General features: G+C 42.4%; 1 protein-coding gene across 6 annotated transcripts in view; it reads right to left on the bottom strand.

Moving 5' to 3' along the window:
* RHEB (Ras homolog, mTORC1 binding) overlaps positions 1-13,474 on the bottom strand; it is a 72,029-nt gene that overhangs the window by 21,594 nt on the left and 36,961 nt on the right. For all 6 annotated transcript variants that reach the window (XR_016210395.1, XR_016210397.1, XR_016210398.1 and 3 more), the window contains exons 2-3: positions 8,027-8,098; positions 2,043-2,110 (exon numbers count right to left, since the gene is read on the bottom strand). Coding sequence is in view for 1 of the 6 variants with exons in the window: in XM_002715063.6 (XP_002715109.1) it covers positions 2,043-2,110; positions 8,027-8,098 (140 nt within the window). In the remaining 5 variants the exon portion in view is untranslated. The remainder of the gene's footprint in view (positions 1-2,042; positions 2,111-8,026; positions 8,099-13,474) is intronic.

The raw sequence follows: 13,474 nt of genomic DNA, 5'->3' as shown, positions 1-13,474 counted from the left end.
CTACTGTAAATGGAATGGCTGTTCTTTTTTATAGAAGAAAATTGTTGGAAGTGGCATTTTAAAAAGATTTATTTATTTACTTAACTGAAAGGTACAGCAACAGAGAGAGAGAGAGAGAGAGAGAGAGAGAGAGAGATCGTCCTTCCACTGATTCCTCCCCAATGGTTGCAACAGCCAGGTCTGGGCCAGGCTGAAGCAAGGAACCAGGAACTCCAAGCAGGTCTTCCACCACGAGCGGCAGGGGCCCAAGTCCTTGGGCGTTTTCAGCTGCCTTTCCAGGCACACTACCAAGAAGCTGGAGCAGAAGCAGAGCAGCCAAGTCTTGAGCCAGCACTCTAATAGGGGATGCTGGTACCCCAACCCACTGCGCCACAACATCGGCCCCAATGGTCATATCCCTTTGTTCAGACATTATTTATTTATTATCACAGCATAATTACTGCTAGTAGTCCCCCTCACACTCAAAGAGTCTTGGTTCAAATTATAGTCACTGAACTATAAAACCAGATAAAAAGCCTAAGCTTACAATGCAAACTCTTTACTCAAGAGGCCCTTCCACACCATCTCATAAGAGAAACTATGTCCTCTATGCCATTGCTGCCTGATGGAGACTTCTACTGTCCCCCTTGTCTCAGTAAGCCCCAAACTTACTTTCTGTCATGTGGCCTGGTTTACCTGTAAAATCCCAGGATGATTCTGCTCCAATAAAACCACCCAGATGTCTGATTACCGAAGTATATTATATTCACTACTGTGTACGAGTATGCAAGGTGAATGAGAGAGGTGCCTCATTGTTCTGTGAACATGCTCAATGATAAACACAATTGTCTGTTCTAACTATTCTGGGTTCCAGAAAAGAGCTTCCATTTAACACAGCAGACTAGATCATACTACACTCACCGTCCTTCCAGTCTGATCCTTTGTTGACTGTAAGATGCTAGGGCAATGAGGCTGGTGCTGTGGCATAGTGGGTAAAGCCACCGCCTGTAGCACTGGCATCCCATGTGGGCTATAGTCTCGGCAGCTCCACTTCCAATTCAATTCCCTGCTAATGCACATGGGAAAGCAATGGAAGATGGCTCAAGTAACTGGAGCCCTGCTAGCCATGTGAGAGACCTGGAAGAAGCTCCTGGCTCCACATTAGCCTAGCCCTGGTTGTTGTGGCCATCTGGGGAGTGAACCAGCGGATGGAAACTCTGTTTCTCCCTCACTCTCTGTAACTCTGCCTTTCAAATAAATAAATCTCAAAAAAAATGTATTCGTATCTTTAAAAAAAAGATACAAGGCCAAGAGGAGTGAGTTACTGACTTCTCAACTTCTTTGTACTCCCTACCCTCTAGAGAATGGGGAGAATTCAGTCTAACAGAATGGTTCCTCATAAAAGCAGGGCTGGATGCATGCTAACGGGGGGTGGCAAAGCTATCTAAAGGGCCTTTTTTGTTTCCTCCAAGTACTCTTTTTCTTTCCCCTTGCTTCTAGGCAGCACCCTGGGTGATCCATTCCATGTATCACTACTACACTAAGCCACGTTCACCCTTTTTTGGGGGAAGGGGGGTACTTTAAGCTTTAGCAATTATTACCTACCATCTGGCAAATCCAATCAACACTCTACAGTCACTCCAAATGTACCCATCCAAACATACAAACTAAAGGCAACACTCAAACTGAATCTTGGAATCCAATCAAATGGGTGTTTTATGGCCTAATCCCTCACCAGATTCAACCAACTGCTTCTGCACATCCTTCTCACAGCTTTCCCCACCAACAGGATGCACTGTGCTCTGAATGTGGAGTACATTATTAGAGAAAAGGCACTACTATGAATTCTCTAATACAGAATCAAAGTTTACAATACAGAAAAAAGAACAATTTAAACCAATTCTAAAACAGAAAAGCAAGCTATCCGAAAAACTGCAGAAGACAGCATATTAATATCCAGTTATATACCAAGGGGGGGTCTCTTGGTATGTGTGAGGATCTGTGCCAGGCCCAGGACTGTCAGAGGTGCTGTATGGGATAGTGAGATAACCGAGGTCACTTACTTGCCCAGCTGTGTCTACAAGTTGAAGATGATATTCTTGTCCATTTACTGTGATCAACTTTGTGAAAGCTACAGGGGAAAAAAAAAGGGAATTATTAGTTTTAAAAATTAAATAACTCTAGATCATTTTAAGTTTGAACAATGACAACCAAGCACAGAATCCATAATAATCTCAAAGTTCTACAAAATGAAAAAGAACAAATTTTTGAGTTGTACAGGTTCTCCCTTTTTTCCAAGAAACACTGGCTAATAGAAGTGGGAAAATCCTGAATCTTTTTCAAAGAAACAAATTAAGTAATAATTCATATCCTGTAAGAAAAATTTGAATGCTCTGTGGGGGAAGTCTCTCCTTTTGTGAAAAACTGAAATTAATACAGAAAATCTGAAGTCTACAGTGTTAATTTATAGAAAGTATGGTATCATAGCACAAAGAGCTAATAGTAATTGAAGTACTAAGAACTTTCAGAACACAAAAAAATTAACCATTTTATTGGCAGATAAGACCGCAATAGAACAGATGTTCTATGTTAAAGTCATCATTCCCACTTAGCTTAAGGACTCAAGCAATTTTTCACAAGTTCTTTTCTCCAACAAGGGAGGAGAAGGAAATGAGTTTTAAATAACTCCCGAAAAGTCACTCCAGAATTCTAAGGAGACAGACTTCAAACAAATATAGACAAAGGAAGAAAGAACCATTAACAGAGGCAGAACATTAAAAAGTAACCATCTGGAACCCAGACAAGAAAGCAGAGCACATTTCCTATGCGTGCCCAGCCCCAGCCATCTTGCTTCACGGTACGTCCTCCAATCACCTAGCTGCCATCCTGTGTGCCAGAGCCAAGCAGCAGAATCTACTCCTTAGACAGCTGAGGTGTCCCACTTCATACCACAGCCAAAAGGCAAAGCAAAACCAGATAAATAGAAATTAGGCAAGAAAACTCTAAGTGACAAGGAGGAGACAGGAGAGCTTGCTGAATTATGAGTTCCAGAAAGGATGGCTGAAAAAGCTGTATCTGAAAGAATCTACTATCATAGTTTTCTGTTGCAGGCAAGGGTGCCAGAAGAAAGGTGAAGAAAGGTTACACACCAGACACCTAAGCCAAGAGCCATACCTTACATTGTCTGTGTACCCTGGACTGTCTGGAAATGATCACTTTAAGGAAATAGTTAACCAGATGAAACTGAATCAGAATAGATGAGGAATGATGGGGTGTGTGTTCGGTGGAGCAGCTGTGCCACCATGAGATCCCTGTAACCTATATTAGAGTGCCTGGGTATGAGTACTGGCTGTGCTTCTGATTCCAGCTTCCCACTAACACGCACCCTGTGAGGAAGTTAGCTGGTGATGGCTCAAGTGGTTATGTTCCTGCCACTATCTATGTGGGAGATCTGCATTGAATTCCTGGCTTCAGCCTGACCCAGCCCAGGCTGTTGTGGGTATTTGGAGAGTGACCCAGTGGGTGGAAGATCTGTATTTCAAATAAAGCGGAAAGAGAGAGAGAGAAAGAGGAAATATCCAATGTAACCTGTTCCATCAATTCAAAGAAAAAATACAAATATAGCTTTTCATACAATAACCTCTCAATTTGGGATGTATCTTGCAACTCTGGAACTTTCAATCAATGTCAGCCAAACAGCAGTCACTATGTATCTTACCTTCAGTCAGGTAAGATAAAAAAAAGTACATTACAGATTTAATGAAAATTATCAAGAAACACTGTTGAGCAAAAAGACCAGTGACCTTCAATTAGAAGTAACTATAGTTATAAAATATGATCTTAAGTTTTATGACAAATTATTGAAACAAAATTTAATACATTTAACAACTATTTCCTGAGTGCCTATTATCACCAGTAGGCTGCTTCAGGTGATTGGAATGTTGGGGTCCCTGACCCTTAGTGAGCTGACATCCTAGCAAAGGAAGGAAAATACACACACATGCACGCACACACACGTGCACCCGATCTGTCTAGTGTCTCCTCTAGGAGAAGAGCATCCATAGCATCCATACATACAGAGGTTATAAACAAACAGCAAGAAAAATAAGCAAGCATGCCATTGTGGCTGAAGGTGAGAAAACTAGGTAGGCAACTAGCTTGGAAAGGAGGCAAAAGACCTCAGGATATTGAATTTTTATTCTTTCTTTTTAAAATTTTATTTATTTAATTGAGAGGTAGAGTTCCAGACAAAGAGAGGGAGAGACAGAGAGGTCTTCCATCCACTGGTTCACTCCCCAAATGGCTGCTATGGCCAGAGCTGGGCTGATCTGAAATCAGGAACCAGGAGCCTCTTGAGTCTCCCACACAGGTACAGGGGCCCATGCACTTGGGCCATCCTCCACTGCTTTCCCAGGCCATAACAGAGAGCTGGGCGTTTGGCCTAGTAGTTAGTAGGCCTGGGATTGGGAAGTCTGCATCCTAATATTGGAGTGCCTGGATTCAAGTCCTAGCTCTATTCCTGATTCCAGCTTCCTGGTAATGCACACTCTGGAGGCAGCAGGTGATGGCTCAGGTAACTGGTCTATGGCCCTCATGTGGGAGATATGGCCCCCGACTTCAGCTTGTCTTACCCCTGCCTACTGTGGACATTTCAGGAGTGAACCGGTGGACAGGAATTCTCTCTGATATATATATATTTTTTGACAGGCAGAGTGGACAGTGAGAGAGAGAGAGACAGAAAGGTTTTCCTTTACAGTTGGTTCACCCTCCAATAGCTGCTGCAGCTGGCGCACTGTGGCCGGCGCACCACGCTGATCCAAAGCCAGGAGCCAGGTGCTTCTCCTGGTCTCTCATGTGGGTGCAGGGCCCAAGCACTTGGGCCATCCTCCACTGCACTCCCTGGCCACAGCAGAGAGCTGGCCTGGAAGAGGGGCAACCGGGACAGAATCCGGCGCCCTGACAAGGACTAGAACCCGGTGCGCTGGTGCTGCAGACGGAGGATTAGCCTAGTGAGCCGCGGCGCCAGCCTCTCTCTGATATTAATAAAAATAATCACATCATTCTGGCTTTGAGATAGTAAGATACATACATTGGACTTTCTTTTGATCCATTACTTACCTGTAAAGAAAAATTATGTGCAATTATGAAAGCACTTCAGGAGCTAGCACTGTGGCATAGCAGGTAAAGCTGCCAGCTGCAATGCCAGCATCCCATATGTGCACCAGTTTGTGTCAAGGTTGCTCCACTTCAGTTCTAGCTCCCTGTTAATGTCTTGGGAAAAGCAGTAGAGGATGGCCCAAGTACTTAGGCTCCTGCCATCCACATGGGAGACCTGGAAGAAGCTCCTGGCTTCTGGTTTTGGGCTGGCTCAGCCCTGACCCTTGTGGCCATCTGGGGTGTGAACCAGCGGTTAGAAGATCTCTCTCTCTAACTCTTTCAAATAAATAAATAGAAAAAACCAAAACACTTTAATGGGCAGACTATCAAGAGAAATATCTTCTACCTTTCTATGAATAGCATTCCCAAATGAGCCTCATCTTTTTTTTTTTTTTAAATTTGAGTACTGTGTGCAGTTGCCTTGTCAGGACCAGATCAAGAGATTTTCTGTACTTTATTTTTATTTGTTTATTTTTTGACAGGCAGAGTGGATAGTGAGAGAGAGAGAGAGAGAGAGAGAGAAAGGTCTTCCTTTTGCCGTTGGTTCACCCTCCAATGGCCGCCATGGCTGGTGCGCTGCAGCTGGCGCACCGCGCTGATCTGAAGGCAGGAGCCAGGTGTTTCTCCTGGTCTCCCATGGGTGCAGGGCCCAAGCACTTGGGCCATCCTCCACTGCACTCCCGGGCCATAGCAGAGAGCTGGTCTGGAAGAGGCGCAACCAGGACAGAATCCGGCGCCCTGACTGGGACTAGAAACCGGTGTGCCGCGCCGCTAGGTGGAGGATTAGCCTATTTAGCCGCGGTGCCGGTCAGAGCCTCATCTTTTTAAGGATATAAAATCCTAAATTGCTATACATAGCAAATTAATGTTTAGGCCAAGATTATGGTTTTCTTATGTTATCACTTCAGTGGACAGATAACCTAATTTGTTCACCTAGCATTCAAATTAACCTGGTCCTTGGGCCGGTGCTGTGGCACAGCGGGTTAATGCCTTGGCCTGCAGTGCTGGCATTCCATATGGGCGCCGGTTTGAGACCTAGCTGCTCCACTGCCAATCCAGCTTTTTGCTATGGCCTGGGAAAGCAGTAGAAGATGGCCCAAGTCCTTGGGCCTCTGTACCCACGTGGGAGATCTGGAAGAAGCTCCTGGCTCCTGGCTTCGAATCAGTGCAGCTCCGGCTGTTACGGCCAATTGGGGAGTGAATCATTGGAGGGAAGACCTCTCTCTCTCTCTCTCTCCTCTATCTGTGTAACTCTTTCAAATAAATAAATAAAATATTTTTTAAAAGAACAAATTAATCTGGTCCTCATTTTGTTACTTTTTTACACATAACCGTCTCAACAAATCAACACAGGATACATTCTGGACTCTTCCCTGAAGAAACCAACAGAGGTGAGTTTCAAACATGGATTTTGCCAGAGTCATTTTAGAAATCAACAGTTTCCTTCTCTGCCAACAGTACGCCAAGGCATCAAGGATTGTCAAATATTTTAACTTTTTTTGTAAAAGGCTAGAAAGTAAACACTTAGGCTGTGTAAGCTATATGGTCTTTGTTTTAACTATTCAACAACTGTGTCACTGCAGAGCAAAAGCAGCCAGACATAAAGGTACAAACATGGCTGTGTTCTAATGGAACTTTCATTTATGGATGATGAAATACGAATTTCTCATAATTTTCATATGTGACAGACATTATTCTTCACTGAACTTCAAAAAAAGTTTAAAACTATAAAAACTGCTGTATCCATGTGATGCCCTGCCTTCCCCTAGGGCTCTGCAAAGTCCCCACAAGTAAGAAGGCTTGAAGCCCCTGACCTTGGACTTAGCCTCCAGAATTCTAAGAAACAATTCTTTACAAATTACTTAAAAAAGAAAACAAAAAAAAGGAAAGAAAAGGGAGGTGGAATTCTCTTGGGCTGTACAAAATATGCAGTGGACCTTTTGGTCTGCAGGCTGCTGTGTGCCAGCCCCCCTACCATAAGCCAAAGCAGTCAAGTGTTCCTCTTGTAAGATTCCAGCAGGTCAAGTTCACGAACCTAGTTGTTATATGTTTATGAACCTAGCTGTTAAGTCTGATGCCTAATAGGCCATTTTTTAATGAATCTGGCATTTAAATCTGTAAGTTTGTGGTAACAAATCCTCAGTAAGTCCTGGTCTCAAGAACCTGAGAACACTGGCTCCAGGGCCTACCTAGAAAGGTACCAGGGCCTCACCTGTAAAGAGATCAGTTTCCAATAAACCAGCCTCCTAGCATGGAGTCATCCTCAGAGATTCGCCTTACAGTCCTAGAATCCTCCAGGAGGATTATGAAACCACAGATGGGAACTGAATCAAGTAAAGGTTGTGGTTCTGGTTGACTGTGCTTTTCTTCTGAACATGGCTTGAAATGCCAACAGGTTTTCTCAGCCAACCTCTTTTTCATGCTTCAAATGTTCTGGCCCCAGAACAGTTCATTTTTCCATGGCCTTCTTTCAAGTCTTTAGGACTAGGAGGGGTGGGTGGAGGACTAGTGCTACAGAGTAAGGCACAAGGGATCAGGAATGTTTTCATTCTTTCTTTTCAAGCTTGAAATCCCTAAAAAGGGCTGCTGCTGAGAGGAACAAGGGACCCTCCCCAAAGACTGCACTTTCTCTTTCTGCTTTCTTAAAGCAGATTCTGGGATACCAGAATGTTCCAACAGAATACCAATTTCTACTAACTTAACTAACAATTTCTAGATGGTAGGAGATGTTGAAAGAAGGCAATAAAGTTCTGCCAAGCTTTCTTTGACCTCAAAGAGACACAGATATAACTGAATTCCCCCTGTAATCAAAGCCTCCATGAATACACAATGGTTATTTGTATGCAAAAGAATGATTCTCAGTTTATAAGTACTTGAAAACAATACTTACTGTTTTCTATGGTTGGATCGTAGGAGTCAACAAATTGACCTTCAACAAACTGAATCGTCAATGAGGATTTCCCTATAAAAGAGAACAACAGCTCAGTATGTACTGGCACACTAAGGTAAAAAATACTTTAATTCTAGTTTTTTCTTTTTAAAAACCATTCTAGCAGATGTAACAAGGGAAAATGGGGGGGGGGTCAGAAAACATTTTTTTTTAATTAGCATTTGAGCTATTTTAAAAATGTCATTAATGTGGCTTTATAGCAGTGTGTATGTATTTATAGCTATATATGTATATTTAAAGAAATTAAGCTATTATAAATAAACACTTTTGTGACTGACCAACACATCAGAAATTTTGTTAGAGATGACTATTAATTTAGGTCTAAACTAAGCTAATTACCTCTGGTGTCCTTGAAATGAGGCTTAATCTTAATATAAAAATCAATAAAACATAACTAGCTTACATTCTTTCATATGACTGTTAGAAGTGCTACCAGGTACACCTTTTAAAAAAAGAGTAATCTCAAAATATGTAATGAAAGTCTTCATTTTAAAAACTCCTTGAAGATAGAAATCCTGTCACTCATTCAGTAAAGGTCTAGAGTATCCAGACAATTAAGACACATTTTCAAATCAACAACCACAGACTCAACTTCTCACCTCTCTATCTACAATTTTTGCAGGAAGACTTCAGAACAGGGTTTGTATCCAGTGAAGAAATGGTTCAGATTTTTAATCACCAGGAAAAAGGAAGCAATCCCTCCCCAGTTTCACTCAATACTCTCCTTTTCTCTTATTCATTATTACACTCTACCTGCCATACCTAACTCCCACCTCAAAAGAATGTGCAGTGAAAGCAAAAGAGAGTTACATTAACACCAATCTTATGCTCCTGAGGTTTAACTTGCACTTTTCCCACTTCCAAACCACAAACAGGTGTTGCTTGCAGATGGTAGGCACAATGTTGTCAACACCAAAGGCCTACTTCATAAATTCAAACACTTATTTAATTAAAAAGCTGGCTTAGAAATAGAAGCTGCTGAGAGACAACTAGAAATCTGCAAGTGGGCAGACCTATTTCCCACTCATTAGACATAAAAGAACTTGGTAAAAGCAGGAGGGACATGTCTGGAGAGTGGGAAAAGGTGGCTGGCACAGAATGTCAGAAAGTAGCCCAAGAGGGGAGGGTCTGGTACTGTGGACCCAACATACAATTTAAAGTGTCCACTAGAACTTCTCAAACTTGAAGTATTCTCTACAAAGCAGCCTACACAAACTTTTGAAAATTAAATGTTCCTTCTTTAATTAAAACTTTGTTGCAGGGGTGGTATGTGGCATATAAGTGAAGCCTCCTCTTGGGATGTCTGCATTCCACAAGGGGGTGCCTGGTTCAAGTCCTGACTACTCCACTTGGATCCAGCTCCTGCAGCTGTGCATCCTGGAATGCAGCTGGTGTTGGCTCAAGTAACTGGGTCCTTGTCACATGGGAGATCTGTACTGAGTTCTGGGATCTGGCTTCAATGTAGCTCATTCCTGGTTGTTTCGGGAATTTGGAGAGTGAATCAAAAGATGGGAGATCATTCTCAGTCTTTCAACCAAAATGAAAATAAAGTTTTTAAAATCCTCATTGCAATTAGAAAGCCTTCTCAATTCCTGACCATGGATTTGGACCACGTCTCCAGTCACATCCTTTCTGCTCCTGCCAAGTTCCCAGTTGCCTTGGCCCTTTTGTTCCTGCCACCTTCTAGATCTTTGAATGTATGACACACTTTTGTCATTCTAGTCTGAGTTCAAATATCAGTTCTTTAAAATGACACTGTTTAAGGCAGACCCACTCCTTATCAATCTCCTGTCTTATTTCTGCTTAGTACTTGAATTTATCTAAAATTATCCTCATTTATTAATTAGCCCATCAACAACTGGAAAGTACGGCCAACATACACTCAGATTGCTGAAAAACGAATGCCATTAAAACAGATCTCTGAAGGTCATTTTCATCTAGATAGCACAAAAGATCAATTGTATATCAATGAAAGAGGAAATACAGTTCAATAAAATCAAGAAACAATTCAATCTGTATTTATTGGCACCCAGTCATGGACACAGGGATATGATAGTAGTGCAAGAAGAAACCATCTTACATACGCTAGCCCATAAAGGAGAATTTAACTCAAAATATAGCAATACTACTTTATGTAATGAAAACAGTAAGGGGAGGGGGGGAGCTGCACTGTGGTGTAGCGGGTAAGGCTGCCACCTGCAGTGCCAGCATCCCATATGAGTGCCAGTTCAAGTCCTGGCTACTCCACTTATGATCCAGCTCTCTGCTATGGCCTGGGAAAAGAGTGGAAGATGGCCCAAGTCCTTGGGCTCCTGCACCCACGTGGGAGACCTGGAAGAAGCTCCTGGCTCCTGGCTTCAGATTGGCGCAGCTCCAGCCATTGCAGCCATCTGGGGAGTGAACCAGTGGATGGAAGACCCCCACCGCAACTCTGACTTTCAAGTAAATTAAATCTTAAAAAATAAAAGGGGGAAACTCCCTTATGTTAGCAAAACCTAAAAATTAAAAAGAATGAAATTTTTACTTACACTGAACACTAGTACTTGAAGCAAAAGAAGTTTAATTAGGAAGAAGGAAGACAAAGTGAAACTAAGGGTGTTCAGTGGGTACTTCTAGCTATTCCGTGTAGGCTTTAATATCCTTATATAGGTACTTTAATACTCTTATATACATAGAGAATAAGGGTTTATGTAGTTTTTGGAAGCAGAACTGGGTTAAAAATAGTGAAAGGGTTAAGGATAAGATATGCAAATCACCCCAAGAGTTGGGAAACAGCAAGAAACACTGGATTAGACAGTTCTCTGCAGTGGCACAGGCAGACCTCAACTTCACTTGCAGGGCTGAAGGGAGGGGGAGCATAGCTTCAGAAATTATTGCTATGGTTTGAATATGATTTGCACCCCAACCCCCAAAATAACTCATGCAGGAGATTTCATCCCCAAAGTCTCATTAATGGTATTAAGAGGATGGAAACATAATCCAATATGGCACTCAAAGGTGGATCTTTGGAAAGTGATAAGATCACTAGGGTGGGGATCCCCCCATGACTGAATCCTGGTGACCTTGTAAGAAGGGAGCACAGACCATGTGTGTTTCTTCCATGAGGTGATGCACTCAAGGGTGCCCTCACAAAGCGAGTGTCATCCTCTTTGGGCTGGGAACCTCCAGTCAAGAGCCAAAATAAACCCCTTTTCTTTAGATAGCAGCCTGCTCAGACAGCTTGTTATAGTAACAAAAAGCTAATACAGTTATGTGAAATTCAGGAAGCCACATTCAAACTGAAAACAAAGTTATACACATTATATTAACATGGGATAAAAGTCCTAAAATGGAGTGACAGATAAAAGGATCATGTATTGAAGATACAATTATCTCTACACAAAGAGTTTCCCACTTGTATCATAAAGGGCATAAAATATTTCACAGACTAATTTGAAAAGCATAAAGCAATTATCCCAGTAAAAGCAGACAATGTAATCTAATCGAAACAGCCAGCTGCTGTCTTCACAAAGCATAAATGGCTCTGCCACCCCTCCAGCGCTGTGGCTTAGTGGGTAAAGCCATCGCCCAGGGCACCCGCATCTCATGTCGGCGCTGGCTGGAGTCCCTGCTGCTTCAGTTCCACTGCAGCTCCCTGCTAATGCACCTGGGAAAGCAGATGGCCCAAATCCTTGGGCCTTGGCACCCTTGTGGGAAATCTGGAAGAAGCTCCTGGTTTCAGATCAGCCTAGCTCCAGCTGTTTCAGCCATCTGGGGAATGAACCAATGGATGCAAGATCTCCCTCTAACTTCTGCCTTTCAATCAAATAAATCTTAAAAAGAGTAACTGGGATACCAGAATTTAAAACCTTATCCCTTAGGGCACAAGCTGGGTTTCTCAATCAGACTGGTCCCTGAGACAAAGGTATTATTCATTGGCAGAAATGGTATTGAAGAAAAGCTGAGTTTCCCTTGGGTCTCTCCTTGCCTTTACCACCCTTACCCCAAGGGGAGACAATTAATTACTGAAATCAAGAAACAGAAAGGCTTGAAATCTTTACAAGTCAGCATTAAACAGTAATTTATCCTTGTAAATAAATCCTACTGCTCATTTTCAAGTGCTCTCAGTTCTGATTATTGTCGTTTCTGGCTTGAAGAGAGGTCCTCTGAAGAAGCCATTCAGCCTTTTGGCCAAGCTTTGCAGGAAGTGTGCTTGCAGCTACAAAGGGGCATTTTTTAAAAAAGATTTTATTTTATTTATTTGAAAGTTACAGAGAGAGGTAGAGACAGATAGAGATCTTTCATCCACTGGCTCACTCCCCAGATGGCCACAACGGCCGGAGCTGCACTGATCTGAAGCCAGAAGCTTCTTCTGGGTCTCCCAGGTGGGTTCAGGGGTCCAAGGACTTGGGCCATCTTCTACTGCTTTCCCAGGCCATAGCAGAGAGCTGGATCAGAAATGGAGCAGCCAGGACTTGAACCAGCATCCATATGGGATGCCGGCAATTCAGGCCAGGGCTTTAACCTGCTGTGCCACAACGCTGGCCCCAAAAGGGGCATATCATGTTCTTTACTGTGGTCACCTTTTAAAATTTCCCTTCATAACTTCATACATTTACTCTTGCTTTTCGTAGTCATCTCCTGAAGATGTTTCAGCAACAATCATGCTCTCAAAAGACATACAAATCTGTACAGTTTGAGAATCTCAAACTCCAGATCACCTCTTTAGACAAACAGACATAACTCACTCGTTTTATGACAATATAAAACATTTGAACAGGATATATCCCAATTCCCACAGTGAAATTCCAAACACTCTTCCTAGGGGCTGGTGCTGTGTCATTGTGAGCAGGTAAAGCCAGCATCGGCAGTGCTGGCATCCTATATGGGCACTGGTTCGAGTCCCGGCTGCTGCTCTTCAGATCCAACTCTTCTTATGGCCAGAGAAAGCAGTAGAAGATGGCCCAAGTGCTTGGGCCCCTGCACCCATGTGGGAGACCCAGAAGAAGCTCCTGGCTCCTGGATTCAGATCGGCACAGCTCCGGCCACTGCAGCCATCTGGGGAGTGAACCAGAGGATCACTCTCTCTCTCTGCCTCTCTGTAAGTCTGCCTTCAAATAAATAAATAAATATTTTTAAAAAATACAAAAATATTGTTCCTGCAAACCAAAAACCACTCTAAAACTACAAAAATTTAATCAAAAAATTTCTGTGAGTAAAAATATAAAAACAGCATAATTTTATGCATTTATATTTTTCAACAATGTAAATAGTACATATATTTTCCAACAATGTAATACAGTAAATTTTTTTTACCCAGTAAATTTTACTACAGAAGATACACTTTCAAGGTACACTATGTTGGATCACATACTTTGCAATTATTGCAAAATAGTTATTGTTTATGTA

Source organism: Oryctolagus cuniculus, chromosome 7 (genome assembly GCF_051225735.1).
Source record: "Oryctolagus cuniculus isolate XC-2025 breed Fujian yellow rabbit chromosome 7, ASM5122573v1, whole genome shotgun sequence".
Classification (NCBI taxonomy): domain Eukaryota; kingdom Metazoa; phylum Chordata; class Mammalia; order Lagomorpha; family Leporidae; genus Oryctolagus; species Oryctolagus cuniculus.
The sequence above is the reverse complement of the archived record's forward strand: the minus strand, read 5'-3'. Positions and strand labels throughout refer to the sequence as shown.